Source organism: Dermacentor albipictus, chromosome 1 (assembly GCF_038994185.2).
Source record: "Dermacentor albipictus isolate Rhodes 1998 colony chromosome 1, USDA_Dalb.pri_finalv2, whole genome shotgun sequence".
Taxonomy (NCBI): Eukaryota; Metazoa; Arthropoda; class Arachnida; order Ixodida; family Ixodidae; genus Dermacentor; species Dermacentor albipictus.
Window position 1 is genome coordinate 85,985,762 of NC_091821.1, and position 15,292 is coordinate 86,001,053.

Sequence of the window (15,292 nt, forward strand, 5' to 3'; positions counted from 1 at the left end):
CCCTTTTTTTTTTGTACAGGCAGTGCAATGTCATGGGGAAGTATCACAGCTGTGCCTTTACTGGTTGGAACTGCAACTGTGAGAAGTTAATAATAATCTTGAGCATTGCTTAGGCAAATTGGGAGGTATAACAATTTCAAATACAATGACCAATATTGAGAAGGATCCAATTTCATGCGTGCTGCACCTTTCATATTTTGCCTCACTGAGCTGGCAGAATATGAAAGCTTACACAATTTTGAACCAGACATGATTGGATGAGAAAAGAGGACAAGGTGTACAGTTCATTGTTTAATCTGCCCTTGTGAACTTAAATGTACAATACCAATAAAAAAGAAGTTTCATATTTTTATGCTACCTTCGTGTGACCATAAAAAGCATTTTGTAGAGCGCAGTGAGATTTATATTAATTGTGGTGTTTAGGACCCCGAAACGGCACAGTGGGCTACGAGGGAAGCCATAGTGGGGCTCTAGAGTAATTGTGACCACCTGAGCTTCTTTAATGTGCATCTAAATCTACAAAAAAAAAAATTAAATTATGGGGTTTTACGTGCCAAAACCACAATCTTATTATAAGGCACACTGTAGTGGGGGACTCCGGAAATTTGGACCACCTGGAGTTCTTTAACGTGCACCTAAATCTAAGTGCATAGGCATTTTCGCATTTCACCCCCATTGCACCTAAATCTAAGCACCTGAGTGTTTTTGCATTTCGTCTACTTCAAAATGCAGCAGTTATGGCTGGGAATCAAACCCGTGACAGGTCGCAGTAGGATTATAAAGCAATTATTTTTACAGCAAAGCTGTATATGACTAGCCGATTTGTCCATCCGTCCGTCCGTTTGTCACCTGTATGCCGAAAACTCCTCCGGCGCAACCCCATGCACATGCATGAAAAAGAGAGAGAGAAAGAGAGCGGTGCGATTGGCTGTGCCAGTAGTGATGTCATTGCTTTCCGTCATAGCTGAGCGAACGCGCAGCAGTTTCTCTCCGGCTCCAAAATGGTCAGGCCACGCATCATACACACTCCTGAGCAGCAAGTAGCTTTTGATCAGCAACGCCGCGAGCAGAACCAGCAACAAGCTCATCTACACCATGCCGATGCTGCAGCCTGGGCACACGATAAGGCTCATGCAGCCGAGTGCAAGCAGCAACTGCACGCCAAGGATCCAGCAGCCTACCAAGCCTTCATGTAATGAACCATTGGGATTAATTCAGCGATAAACACCGGGGCTGCACGTTTCAGCTTCGCTGGTTAACCATCTGTACGGAGAACTTGGGCGGTGATATTTCCTTCTTCATGAGATGGGAGAACAAGACAAGGAGCAGTGTTCCTTGCTTGGTTGGTCCTTGGGTACTTTTAAGGCAGAATTTCAGCAATGAAACAAATAATTTTGTATTTTCAGATGCCCCATTTTTTACTGCGACTCATTCAAACCATTTTGTGAATTCGGAGGGTGAGCCCATAACACAACAAATCTTTACCTGGAATGAAGTGCAGTTGTGGAGCAGTGCTAGAACACCCACTTCAGAGTCATGGGGCTCTTGGTTCGAACCCACACATATTCGTGAACGTCTTACTTTCTTTATTTTAGTTTCTGAAGCTTTGACCATGATTTTGCAAGCAGCCGTGAAGTTACAAGAAAGCATGATGATAGGAGGATACCTGGAACCGAGCTCATAACTGCTTAGCACAGTAAAACATGGTAGCGCTTGGCAGCTACAACTGTTTCAGAGTTTCTTTCATACCTGAGTCTGAGTCTTAATTCCAGACATGCAGACATAGGTACATGGCAGAGGAGAAGGGGAAAAAAGCCAGTCGCAGCTTGACGGTGCTCCCTTCCCGCATGTATACATCAGTACAGCAGTATGCACAAACACATAGACAGCACAGGCCAAAGCTTTTACAAGGAAGACTCAAAACAAAAGAGAACATGCAATGCAGCATAAAATGAACCACACAACAAATACAATAACACCTCATTGCAGACATTTAATACAAATTAGAGAGAAACGGCAGCCAGGAAATGCAGAGAAAAAAATGAACAAAATATATTTTGAAGGGAATTAGAAAATTCATGGATCGAGGTGTAAAATAAGCCAAGCCTGTTCAGTAAAGAAGGCAAAATATGTTTTAGAGCTTGAAAACAGTAGTTTGTATGCAGGTGAGACAAAGACCAGTATTCATGGTCTACTCAGATTCATACAAGAGAAATATGGTTCACATATTCTCTGACTCACACATAAGAATATGTGAACCAACTTCAAATTCTAAGTATCCAAGACATAAAAATACGAATTCTTTCACATGGAGAACATTTCAGACATACAGTCAAACCTCTATTTTAAAAACACGGATATAACGAATTATCTGATATAACGAAGTAAATCTAAAAAGTTTATTGCTGCTATCAGTGTGCAGCGAATATACGCTTATAACGAATATCAGATGCAAGGTACTTTTGCAACAGACCTGACTCTGTTATAACGAGTTTCAACTGTACTAAGAGACTTAGTACTCGTACTTAGTACGAGCTGAGACAATGAAGAAAAATAAACTACTCATTTCATTACTCAACATATGATTTTGATGGATTGCTTTGTCAAATGAGACTCCTCAACTCTGCTACTGCCACATGCTCATACCTGAAAGGTAAAGCAGCTTATCTTTTACATTACGAAAGTTTGTACGATAAACACATCATTACACTACTTTCCCTTTTGACATACTGAAGTGCTCCTTAGAGCTATGGCTTGCAGTTATGGCCAGTTTTGGTGTTTACCGTGCCTATTATCACTGCCTTTCCTTCTTCTTTATCAGGCCACACTGTACAATAAACCATAAAATACATTCAATGTGCTGTAAATGAAGAAATATGACAGTAATGCCTAGTTCTACAATAATACTGCACATCCATGAAGTTAGTTTGCCTTGTCTGAGGAATTAAGAATGAAATGACAAGGTCCTTTTCTCAGAAGAGAATCAGAGTAAAATGGGCACTCTACAGCCATGATGCAAGCAGTTCCCAAAACATTTGGCAGACTCAATTATAGTTGACAATTATGTAACACGAAGCATTACACAAATTGTTGCAGCACGAGATTCTGACAAGTGCCGAGCTGGTAGGGCCCGACCAACCCAAGATGCACTTTGTCGTTTTTCTATTGCGTAGTGTTTTAAGACGAGGAGAAACCGAACCAAAATTGAGCTGATGGGGTCCTAGTGGCTCAAGACACGCATCCTCGTTTTCCTATTGCCTAGTGTTTTAAGACACTGCGGGGGATGATGATGATGATGAAAAACGTTTATTTTCTCTATTTTGCAGTGATTTTTGCGGCATCAGATGGAGTCTTCCATCTTCTCTCCAGGGTCGGTTCCCCTAGTCCAGGGCTCCGCTGAGGGTAGCTGCCCTGCGTGCACGCCTTACTAGTCCTTGTTGGACTTTCAGGGTGTCGCTGGATAGCATCCTCTCCCACTGTTCCGCACTCGGGTTTTTTATTATGGCTAGCCCTTCTGTTTTCTGGCAAGCCCATGTGGTATGATATAGGGTTGGTTTGTCTCCACACCATGGGCACTTGCTCTCGTACTGCGTGGGGTAGATCTTGCTGAGCATGTTTAGGCACGGGAATGTTCCCGTTTGTAGCTGTCGCCATGCTACGGCGTCTTCTCTGTTTAGTTGTTTGTGAGGGGGTGGGTATTTTCGTCTGATGCCTCTGTAGTAATTGAGTATCTCTGAATAGCTTTGGGCTACCGGCTCGGGTTCCTCAGTGGGGTCGGGAATGTTGGATGCTCGGTTTGTTGCGTGCCCTCGAGCTATCCTATCGGCCTCCTGATTTCCCGTAATGTCGGTATGTCCCGGCACCCAAACTATCGTGTGTTTGGCCTGGTTGTTGACGGTTTTGCCACTTGAGCGGAGGATGCGGAGCGCGCTGTGGCTGATTCTGCCGTTTAGGTAGTTGCGGCATGCTGCTTGTGAATCTGTGAGTATGGTTAAGGACCTGTTCCATCGGTAGCCCTCCGCTGCCGCTAGAGCCACGGCTGCCTCTTCGGCCTCAACTACCGTACAGTTCCGAATTGATGCGCTGGTGATTTCTTTTAAGTCCGAGTTGATCACCGTTGCGACTTTGCTTTTCTTGTGGTTTTTGTCCTGAGTGTAGGTAGCGGCGTCTACGTACACTGTGTCATGTCATGTCATGCGGGGGAACCGAACCGGCTCATTCGCAGCTAATACAATAGTGGCTAAAAGGGTGCGATGCCGGAATATGATGCCACCAGAGCGAAACTTCCCATTCACTTTGTGCCATGCATCAAGGACACTTGTCAGCACCGCTCATACTCAATGTGCTTGGCTGGTTCCCCCGTGTAGTCCCACGAGTGGCCGCCAACCAAAGCGTCAGCTACTTCCTATCCTTGGTTACAGATGGCAGTAGTTGTCTGTTCGTTCACCGACGAAAATGACAAGACGAGACAGCAACGAACTGGCTTGACTGGTAGAAGAATGCTTCACATTAAAAGGAGTTAAACCCAAATGAATACTGTTGCAAATGACATTATACTGCTTGTTACCTTCCACGAGTTTGTACACTTCAAATAAAAAACTTAAGTGTAACTGTCAAACGTCAGCACAGCATCCACTTGTTCCTACTGTATTAGATTATTATGCTATATATAAAAATTATTAGGACACCATGTGCTAATCAATGCACAATCATTATTACTCTAACCTGCCTAGTGTTATTTATTAGAAGATGAAAAAAATTTTGTGAAACTAATATGTAAAACACAAATCTGACCACAATACTTACAAGACAGAAGTGTGGCATCAACAGCTCAGTAAGGGAACATTCAGGAAACTGAGATGCAACTTTTTGGCACGAGTTTCTCCATTTTTTTGCATCTAACAGCACCAATTCCTCCTGTTCAATGGGCACACCTGGTTTGACAACAGCACACATAATTATGGAACACTTAATTTCTTGCACAAAAATAAAGAATACAACAGGCACTCTTGAAAGACAGAAATAACAGCATAGGTTACCCCATTAATATTTATGTAGCATAATAAATATCAGACAAGCTACTGAAATTTGCCTTTCAAGTGGTGTGATTTGCTTCGCAAACAGGGGTGAAAATAAAAACGAGGCTATTTCAATCAAAAAGTAACTCACTGAATATTTCTCGTAAACACTTTCTGGTTGGTCATGAACTAACAAATACCCAAAGCTGCTTATACTGAACCCAGATGTTCATAACATTTCCCATACAAAGCAGGAAAAGTATGTACTCAAATATTCACTGTGGAAGTAGAGACTTCTGCTCACCCTCATTAAGCCTCAATTCATAATTGCATTGGTTGTAATACTGCACTATTGCACTTTGAGTGCCTGATTAAATTACGGATAGGACAGGCATGTTACATAAATGCACTATCCAAAGTCGCACCTGGAAACTACGTATGTTACAAACGCTCCAAATGTAAGAATAACAGAAGTATGAACAAACGTTCTCAGAAACACAAGAGAAAAATGTTTGTGCAATATAAAAAATATATACTCAAATAATAACCATAACCGAAAAGGCAGCAAACCAGAGGCTAACAATGAGAACTACTCTACACTGTGAATAATATTTATAGCGTTCCTAAAACTTAATGAATAAATTCAAACAAAACAAAAGGTTCACAAGAAGGTGGAGACTTCAAATAAAAACCTATGGGTGACCGAGTGAAGCCTCAACCTGGAGCTAATGCTTCGACAAGGAGACTCACCTTCACTATGGCAACAACCGCTTTCTTTAGCAGCACTTCTATGTGCAGCTCACTCTGCCTCGGCCCAAAAGACGAGGCACATAAGTGGATACACAAGAATAAAGTAAGAGTTCAGGAACTTGAGATGTCCAAAAGGAGGGATCATTTATTATAGTAAGTGGGGCGAAGAGGTAAAAAATGTGATGCAAGTCCTTTTAAGAGGTGGGGATGACAAAAAAAAGATAGTGATGGTAAAGAACTCTGATGTGTGAGTAGGCATTGTCAATCTGGAAGGATTCTTTCTAAAATGCAGTAGGTATGCAGAGATGACAGAGAGAGAGAATTGTCTCATAACATATCAATTAAAAGCAAAATGTTCCAGTAGGAAAAGTAATCACTAAGTACAAAATACAGTCGAACGCCTCTACAATGAACGCCTCCACAAAATGACCTGTATAACGAGGAAATAATTATATCCTGAACAAATTTCCACCTTTCATGTAGATTGTGAACGTCTCTAAACGAAGGCTACTACAACGAATTTGCCTGTACAATGAAGGAATTTAGGCATCCACGAAGGCTGAATTGTTGCTGTACAACAAACACCACATACACTGGTGCTGCCACTGCCACCTGCAGATGCCATTGAGCTGGAATCAGCACTAGCACTAACGCCAACACCAGAGATGCACTTGAAGAGTGTGCCAATGTCATCGAAGGCCTGCTGTACTGCTTCAGAAATCGCTCAACTCATAAGCTGCTAGTTGTAACACAGCAGCGGGTGCGATGGCTTATAAAGAAGTCACACTTAACGACGACGCGATCATCTAATCATAACTAACCATCGACGAGGTCTTTAAAGCCATCTAGGGCAGAAAGGATGTGTATGTCAACGCAGGCAACAGTGATGAAAAGCCTGCAAACAGACTGAAAATTTTGACGCCAAGGGAGGCAACAGCGACATTTGAACAATCTGCAGCTTTATACAATGTGTATCTCCCATGTTTTGCCAAGCTGCACGCCCTGAACTTCAGCAAAATAAGGTCGCTTGAAATTGCACATTCTGTCAGATGAAGTGTGCACAAAACAATTAGCGACTTATTTCATCAAGACTCTTTTTAATTCATGTTAAATAAAGCTTTCTCTTATTGAACATGCTCAATTGCACTATTGTGAGTGCAGCGGTGCACGACCTTCACAACAAAGTGAGCTGCACAACGAAGGATTTTGAGGGTCCCAAGCAATTTGATATAAAGACTGTAATGTCTTGTTAACCCTTTCAGGGTCTATTTTTTTTTCGCCATATGCGACCGCCCGGGGTCGATTTTTTTTATTGCAGGTTCCAATTCTTCTTAGGGACTTATTTCTTAAAAAAATTACCGTAATTTTTGTAGGGTGACCGTAAAGTGAGAAAAGAATATTTTGTGTTGGTATATATGTACTCTTCATTCATGAATAAATAGCAACAATAAAAAAGCAAATAAAGTTATAAGAATGAAAAATTTGATGCACTGTTATACACATAGTTCAAGGCATTGAAAATGCGCACACGAGAATATTCGGCAACTCTCACCTGTTACTGCTCTTACACTAATATTTACGTTCATAGCGTAATCGAACTGCGTAGGTGAGCGCACTCAAGAAAACTGTGGGGTTGTGTACCCGTCAAAAAAGCAAAACGTGTGATAAACTTCTGCTAATCTTCATCTTATCGCCAACCAGAGGCAATTAGTTATTGTGCATCTCCAAAAAAGAAAAAAAGAAAAGAAAGGAAAATGCATGCACGGCGGCATCTTACCTATGCGCACCCCTGTGAGCACTAAACTAGCGAGAAACAGGCAGTTGCCGTTTGAGCGATTAGCAACGAGATAGTGATTAGTTTTGCGAGCACAAGAAGCCGAAATCACCCGTGGAACAAAACCCAAACTGCCGCCTGCCCGCACTCATGCCAACGCGCGAGCGGTAGCATTTAGATGAGCCGGAGCAAACTAGGTCTAAAACAAACCATGCAATGAAAACTGAGAGGGAGGCATTAGAAAAAAATTCCCTGTATTCCCACGTAGTGGCTGCACATGCCAAAAAAGAAAAAGTTAGGAAATAGGCGCGCTTTTTAAACAAACAGACAGCGCCGTAAGTATACGGCATCGACCATTTTGGGCCTGTTCGCGTACGTCATTGACCCTCACAAGGGTTAAAGAGAAAGAAAAAAGAGTAGATTGGCCAAATATAACTACTAAATGGCAAAAAAGACACTAACATTCAAAGAGGGATTCAAACAGAAATTAGTAAAAAAAAAGAAGTATGCATAATAACGCAATAAAATATAAAAAATGGGGATATGGGGGGATATGATGAGCTCTGTTCTGACCAGGCGTAAGACTGCAAAAAGTCAAGTGCTGCTGTTGAAATTCTTGCCATTAGTATAACAAGTAGATTCCAGAGTTCCATTCGAAACATTAATGAGTATTGGTTGCAGTGTGCTGAACTTGCAGATGAGATATAGCTCTGTAATTTCTGCCACTGGAAGAACAAAAGTATGACTATAGAATATAAAGTTATAAATTCCTCGATTGGGACCAGACAGTTTGAAATGTTCAGTTACTGCTTTGGGAAGCTTCCTGACTGTATCTGTATGCCTGTTTAATCTAATATTACATTAAAATTGTCGTTTATTAAACAGGCATCATACCGATTAAGCCAACAAATGTTCCAAAGTATTAGTCACAGCAGACCTGGATTATGAAAAGTAATTTTCCAGATAAAAAAAAAAGAATAAAGAAAGGTTGGAGCACATATGGCAGTTGCTCCCAAGTCATGACTTCATGACTGGGAGCAATATCCTCAAATAGGAAATTAAGCAATCAGAGCAATCTACCAGAACGAACCTATGGGACTGAAGCTTAGACAGTAACAAAGAAAGCTTGAGAAGAAGCTAAGGCCTGCACTATGACTCATGGTACAAAAAATGATAATCATACCATTAAGAGACAGGAAGATGACGGTATGGATTTGAGAGAACAGGTGTAGCCGATATTTTAGTTCACAGTAACAGGAAGTAGAGGTGGGCAGGAGATGTAACCCACAGAGAAAATAACTGGTGGTCAATTATAACAACAGAATGAGTGTAAAAGGCAGAAAAATGCAGCCGAGGACGGCAAATGACTAAGTAGTGTGGAAGGATTAGGAAATATGCAACTACAGGATGGTGCCAGCCAATGCAAAGCAGGGATAATTGGAGATTGCTGGGAGAGGGTCAATCAATAAATTAATCAAACAATAAATTAACCAATCACTTAATTAATTATTCAATCGTTATTTTATGACCACCCAGGAACATCTAGGGGTTTGAATACTGGCACACATAGAAATACTAAGAGAAAGGTAACACAACTACGACCAAAAGTTATTGCATAAGAAATAGAATGAAAAGAACAGGTTAAATAGATACATAGTGAGCAAACATTCAGCATTACAAAATTGATACATAATAATAATAATAATATTAATTCATTAATTCATTCATAAGCCTCACAGGCTCCAAAATGAGTATTACGTGAGGGGGTGCAAACAAAATATAAGTGATATCTTTACACAAGGTGGACATGGTACATTGTTCGGATCGTCGTGAACATACAAGAAATAAGTTATGCAATAGTTAGCAAGGACTATAATGAAGTAAACAAACAAGACAACTAAAAGACTATAAAATATTATGGAAATATGGTAGTAGTTACTTTTGATCTAAACATCACAGGGTTGTGAATGTCAACAATATTGTCAGGAAAACCATTCCATAGCTTGATGGCCTGTAGGAGGGTTGACAAATTAAATGCTTTTGTGAGCTCGAAGATGCGCTTGAAACTACGATGATTGTGCAAGCGACACAAAATACAAGGTGGTTAGGAGAGGGGTAGGGTACGTGAATGATGGCTGGAAGTTATTTTATGCAGTGCACTAAGGTCGATTTTTCCGTGTGAATCGAAAGAAGGTATTGACTGAGACTTTATGTTAGTAATACTGGACTACTGGCTGCAGTTCTTGGCAATGAAATGCACAGCACAGTTTTGAACTGCTTCAAGTGTATTAGGTAGTCCTGGAATAGAAACCAGATGGCCAGTGCATAACCAAGATGGAGACAAATAAATGTTTGATGTGCAAATTAACAGGTTAAGGTAGCGGTTCCATGAAGGTTAGGTTTACCTATCTATTTTATCTATATGAAGCTTCTGGGACAGGCTTGGTGTTAAATGCATGCCAAGATATGGGATGTCACATGAGATCAGTCGCAATTATAAAGTGAGTAGTTGTGAATAGAAAAGTGCTGCCTGAGGGTGAAGGTCATTACTTTACATTTTTTCATACCAAATTACATTTGCCAGTGTGAACACAAGTTGGTCATAAGACCAAGATCATTTTGGAGAGCGAGGTGGCCAGAAGATGAATGGATTGTACAATACATTATGCAGTCGTTAGTGAAGAGTTGATTATTAGGGAAGACAGGAGATGGTAGGTTATTAATGCAAATAAGAAACAATGGCATGCCTAAAATGCTTACTTCAGGAACACGTTGATATTACATCTCTAAGGGGAACTGAGAAGGCATCGACAACAGTAAACTACTGTAAGAAAGAATGATTTCTCATCTAGGATGATGCTTTAAGGAATTCATGCTTAGCTAGGAGTTTAGCTATTAGTTGAGGGTGAGCAGCGCAACTGAAAGCTTTTGAAATATCACTAAATGTGATACAAACATCTAGATTCTCATCAATGTAGATAAATATATTGTTAGTAAATTCTGTGAGTTGTGTTTCGCAAGAAAAGCCTTTTCTAAAGCTAAGTTGATTTATGTGGTGAATTGGGCGTGTTAGTACATATTTGAAAAGGCGGCAGTGCAATAAAGACACGGACAGAGACAAGACGACAAAGACAGGTGCTGAACTTCCAACAACACGATTGTGAATGGTTCACGAATATATACGTGCTGTCTGAGCCAGGGGTTATCATCTGCACATGTGTAAATATGCCAGCTCTTTGTCTGCAAACGTGATGGAGACCACGCTGACACATCCTTTGCCAAGTTTAGAAATCCTTATAGGTTCTGCGATTTTCCATATCACACAAGTTTTACTCTTCTTGATAACAAAAGGTTCGCCCGATCTTGTAAACACTTCCGTCATCAAGGAGAGGCGAACCTTCTGGTGGGCATATTTACTGGCATATTTACGCATGCACAGATGATAACCCCTGGCTCAGACAGCATGTATATATTCATGAATGATTCACAATCATGTTTTTGAAAGTTCAGCACACGTCCTTCTCATCTTGTCTCCGTCCATGTCTTTTTTGCACCGCAGCCTTTTTAACTAAGTTGATTTTGATGGAAAAAGTTGTTTTTGAAATGCTGAGCAATGTCACAGGCAATTACATCTTCGAGAAGCTTCATTTCATTTCAGTTTCATCATCATCTTTCATAAATACGAAAGATGGTGAAAAGGTGTCACTCACCAAAGGCTTCATGAACAATGCACTTTTTCTTGAGAAGGCATTTTACTGCTGCATGACTTAGGTTGCTACCGCACAGCACATCTGTTTGGGAAGTACATCTATCTGTAAAAGGAAACCATAAGCAAAACACTCATTTATTAACAAATTCATCGGAAATTTCAAACTTCCTCCATTTCCTTCAACCTTAAAACTGCCATTATACACACAAGTATAAACTGGCACTAAACTGCCATATAGTAAGTAAAACGAAAGAAGTGTTATAAGTTTTTAATAAAAAGGCACAAGTTACTAAAGAAATAAAGTATATCCTTCCATCACAACCAACCAGTTTTATACTGTAAGACAGCACAGACAAATCGCGAGAACATTTGTTTCACAGCAAATACTAATCTCTTTTGTATTTCCCAAAGAGTAATAACCTGACACATTTACACAAGATACAAAATAGCCAATGAACTGCTACTCCAGCTAAGTATATTGCTTCTAAACTTATGGTCTCCTGCATAATAACTGTGCTACAGTAATGACCATTAAGCTTAGAGAAAATAATTTGTATGTTGTAAATTTGAAAGAACTGTAAAACTAATTAACTTGTAATTAAGTTTTAGAACTAAAATTAATTTACCACCTATCTTAAAAAATAATTAAATGTACTACGTTTTCTTTGACACATTACCAACCATTTTTAATTATTTACTTCGTATGGAAACAGACTTCCCAGTAAAATTTAAATCAAAGCAGAACATTAAATCAAACAACACAAAGGACACCCAAACCATTTAATCACAAAACAAAACACATTAAGAGCCAAGATTAAACAACTTTTTGTGCAATTTAGTGCAGCGTCGTGTCAAGAAGACTTATTAAAATCAAACTGGTAAAGAGTTCTCAACAATTTCATGAAGGACGACAACACAGTGTTCAACAACCCCTTACAGCTGACACAAGGCAGTAAAGTGTTGACTTGGGCTAGATGTTTCAATGTTTAAGGTCCATAGTGAAAACAACAAGAAAGGCGGATGAGTGAAAAGACAACACATGCACTACTGGCAATTGAAGGGTTTATCTTGCATTTAGCAAAATATAGTGGGACAGAGACTGAGACACAAAATGGAACACATACATGAAAAAGGCAATCATCATCGTCCCCCACACCAGCAAAGGGGGCACCACATGCCTGCCTTCACAGAATGCAGATTTGTAAAACATCACGAGGTCATGAGAATGCTCAAGATCATAAAGGCATTCACAATGGACAAAAAAAAAAGTCAGTCATGTGTTAATAAACCTTTTATCGAACTTCTATAGACGGATGCAACACTGTTACTTTCCTAACAATGTTATTACATTTTGTAACCATGTCTTTTATTACTCACTTTAACCAGAAATCTGCTGTTTTGTCCTCCTTTCGCATGTATTGTTTTCTGTCCTCCTGTCAGAGTAATTTCCTTTTTCTATCCCCTTCTTATAACCTGTTTTTAGCCTCTTCTCTCCTCTTTTCTTTTTATCGTTTTCTCTCATTTGTTTTTATCGGCGGCACATGCCAAGCGCATTTTTGGCGAAGCCTGCTAATGCGTCGGGTTGCTGTCTTTGAGGAACCCTTGTGGTGTTGGTTCAATTCCATTCAGCATATGAGAAATTTAAGGGACATTTTTCATCATTATGGAGCAGCACATTCCCAGAGGCACATACCTAATTACCCAAGTTCGCATCAAAGACACCCATTGATGAGCAGCACACACCTACTGGCACATACCCAGTAACTCAAGCTGGCATCAAATAGGTTCATTGAAGACCAGCACACGCAGAGGGGCACATACCCAGTGCTCCAAGTCAGTGTCAAAGAGTTTCTTCGAACAGCGGTATCTGCCCAGTCAAACATTTACAGTGACCCATGTCAGCGTGAAAGAGGTTCGGTGAAGAGCGGAATAGAGTAGAACCTCGTTCATACATTAGGCAAAAAAACACAAGAAAAAACATACTAACGAGAAAAACGTACGATCTGAAGTAACTAAAAAAAATGGCAAACTCAACTATTGTTGACATCTACATAATCCGAAGCCTCGCGTGGATCGTAGCGGCACAAGACTCCGACACGCGTCGAGCTGGTGGTGCTCCGGCGGCCCAAGATGCGTTTTGTTGTTTTCGTATAGCGTGGTGTTTTAAGATGGCGAAGGGAAACCGAAACGAAATTGAGCTGGTGGCCGACGCCGGATGCCACCAAAGCAAAATGTGATGCCCACATGGCGCAGCCTGCAGCATGGAACGGCGGCGCATTTGAATTATATCGTCTACTAAAAGCACGCAGTACACTACCAATGGCACTACGCACCACACGCTATAAAACAGATAGGTGAAGATGCTTTTCGCAATAGGTTTGGCGGCAACAGCTGTGAATGTGGCGTGCGACGACACGGGCGGAGATTGGCTGATACTGGAATATGAAAGTGTGCACGCCGTCGTTTTCACGTGAGACAGGCGGCTATATACTGCTCTTGATTGCGCGCACCTCGCGCTTTTTCTTGTTGATATGGAATCCAGCGGCCAGAAAACGTATACAATCACAGTCTGCAGCAGGGAACGGTGGCGCGTTCCGGTTATCGCCCATTAAAAGCTTGCGCTACGCTTCCGATGGCACCTCACGCTGTGAAACAGATAGGCGAAGATGCTTACCATGATAGGATTGGTGGTGATAGCTGTGAATGCTGCATGCAATGACCCCAGAGATTTGCTGGTACCGAAATGAGAAACTATGTGCACGCCAATGTTTTCACGTGAGACGGGCAGGCGAGTATAGCGGTGAAGCTGCCGTGGCGGGCAACTATATATTGTTCTTGATCAAGCGTGCCTCGCGCATTTTCTTGTTTACATGGGATCTAGCAGGCGAAAAACGTATTGTACGATCACAGTTAGGTGACGTACTGAACGTTGGTGCCGAAAAAACGTGTTTTCCGGGAAAGTATGAACCAGTAAAAAATTAGCAACTCTATTGGATAATTTTTGGTGTTCTCGATTGCCAACGTTGGCGCCGGTAAAATGTATGTAACGGGAACATATCAACGAAATTCTACCGTATATGTACACATTGCCACATAGTCTGATTGTTGGTTTCGAACCTTGTTCCATAAGCACAGCAGCCTAATGCACTACTCATTCGACCACACACTACGCAGTGAGCCACGTAGGCTGGGAAAAAGGTTAGATACAAACACATATAGATATAAGCATACATAGATACTTGGCCCCGGGAAAGTGCATAGGTAATGTACTCAAGCAGCATAATTTCTACGTTACCCTGATCTACTTTCTCTTTCAAGTTTTTTCTCCCTCCCATCTGCTTAACCGCCAGCTTCTTGGCGTATCCCACGTATTGGGTAAGCATAATGAAATAAGGAGCAACCAAGCTAGCAAGTAAGGAATTGCACAATGCTGTCTCACATGCCTCGCTCAAAGAAGGTGCTTAACACCAAAAAGTTAAAAAAAGGCAGCAGCGCGGCTTCGGCAGGCTGTAGTAGTTAATATTTGCCAAACTGGCCATTCGCACAAGCATTAACAGGAGCTCGTAGAGGAAGAAATTGTTTGCAAGCATGCAGTGAGAACGCAAAAAGGAAGATAAAAGACTCCATGGCCGCTACCACCACTGCACTGTGCTGTCCGCCATGCATCGCCCAAAGGAGGCCCTTACTGCCAAGGAATTGGAAGAACGCAAGCAACAGCGTGCCGAAGCCACTTGCCGCCGCTATGCAGCAAAGACGGTGAAAGCACATGCCGCTCAGCTGGAGCAAATGCGGTAATGCAAGTGCCACTGCCACGTCAGGGAGATGGACGAATGGGCAGCAGGTTGCAGCAAGCATGGACTACTGAACACCAGCACTGCACCACGGAAACAGACTGTACAGATGTGTAGGACATACATATCATCTCAATATATTCCAATGTACATTATTTTTCTTAAAAATGTATGTAGAAAGCAACTAAATCACATAAAAATAAAGAAACATTCTGCAGTTGAATAAATTATGCAATTCTGTCTCTGTCTC

The 15,292-nt window shown here is 41.2% G+C and overlaps 1 protein-coding gene across 3 annotated transcripts in view; it reads right to left on the reverse strand.

Moving 5' to 3' along the window:
* LOC135896218 (uncharacterized) overlaps positions 1–15,292 on the reverse strand; it is a 51,446-nt gene that overhangs the window by 4,072 nt on the left and 32,082 nt on the right. For all 3 annotated transcript variants that reach the window (XM_065424577.1, XM_065424578.1, XM_065424576.1), the window contains 2 exons: positions 11,253–11,354; positions 4,807–4,934 (listed from right to left, as the gene is read on the reverse strand). In XM_065424577.1, coding sequence (XP_065280649.1) covers positions 4,807–4,934; positions 11,253–11,354 — 230 coding nt within the window. The remainder of the gene's footprint in view (positions 1–4,806; positions 4,935–11,252; positions 11,355–15,292) is intronic.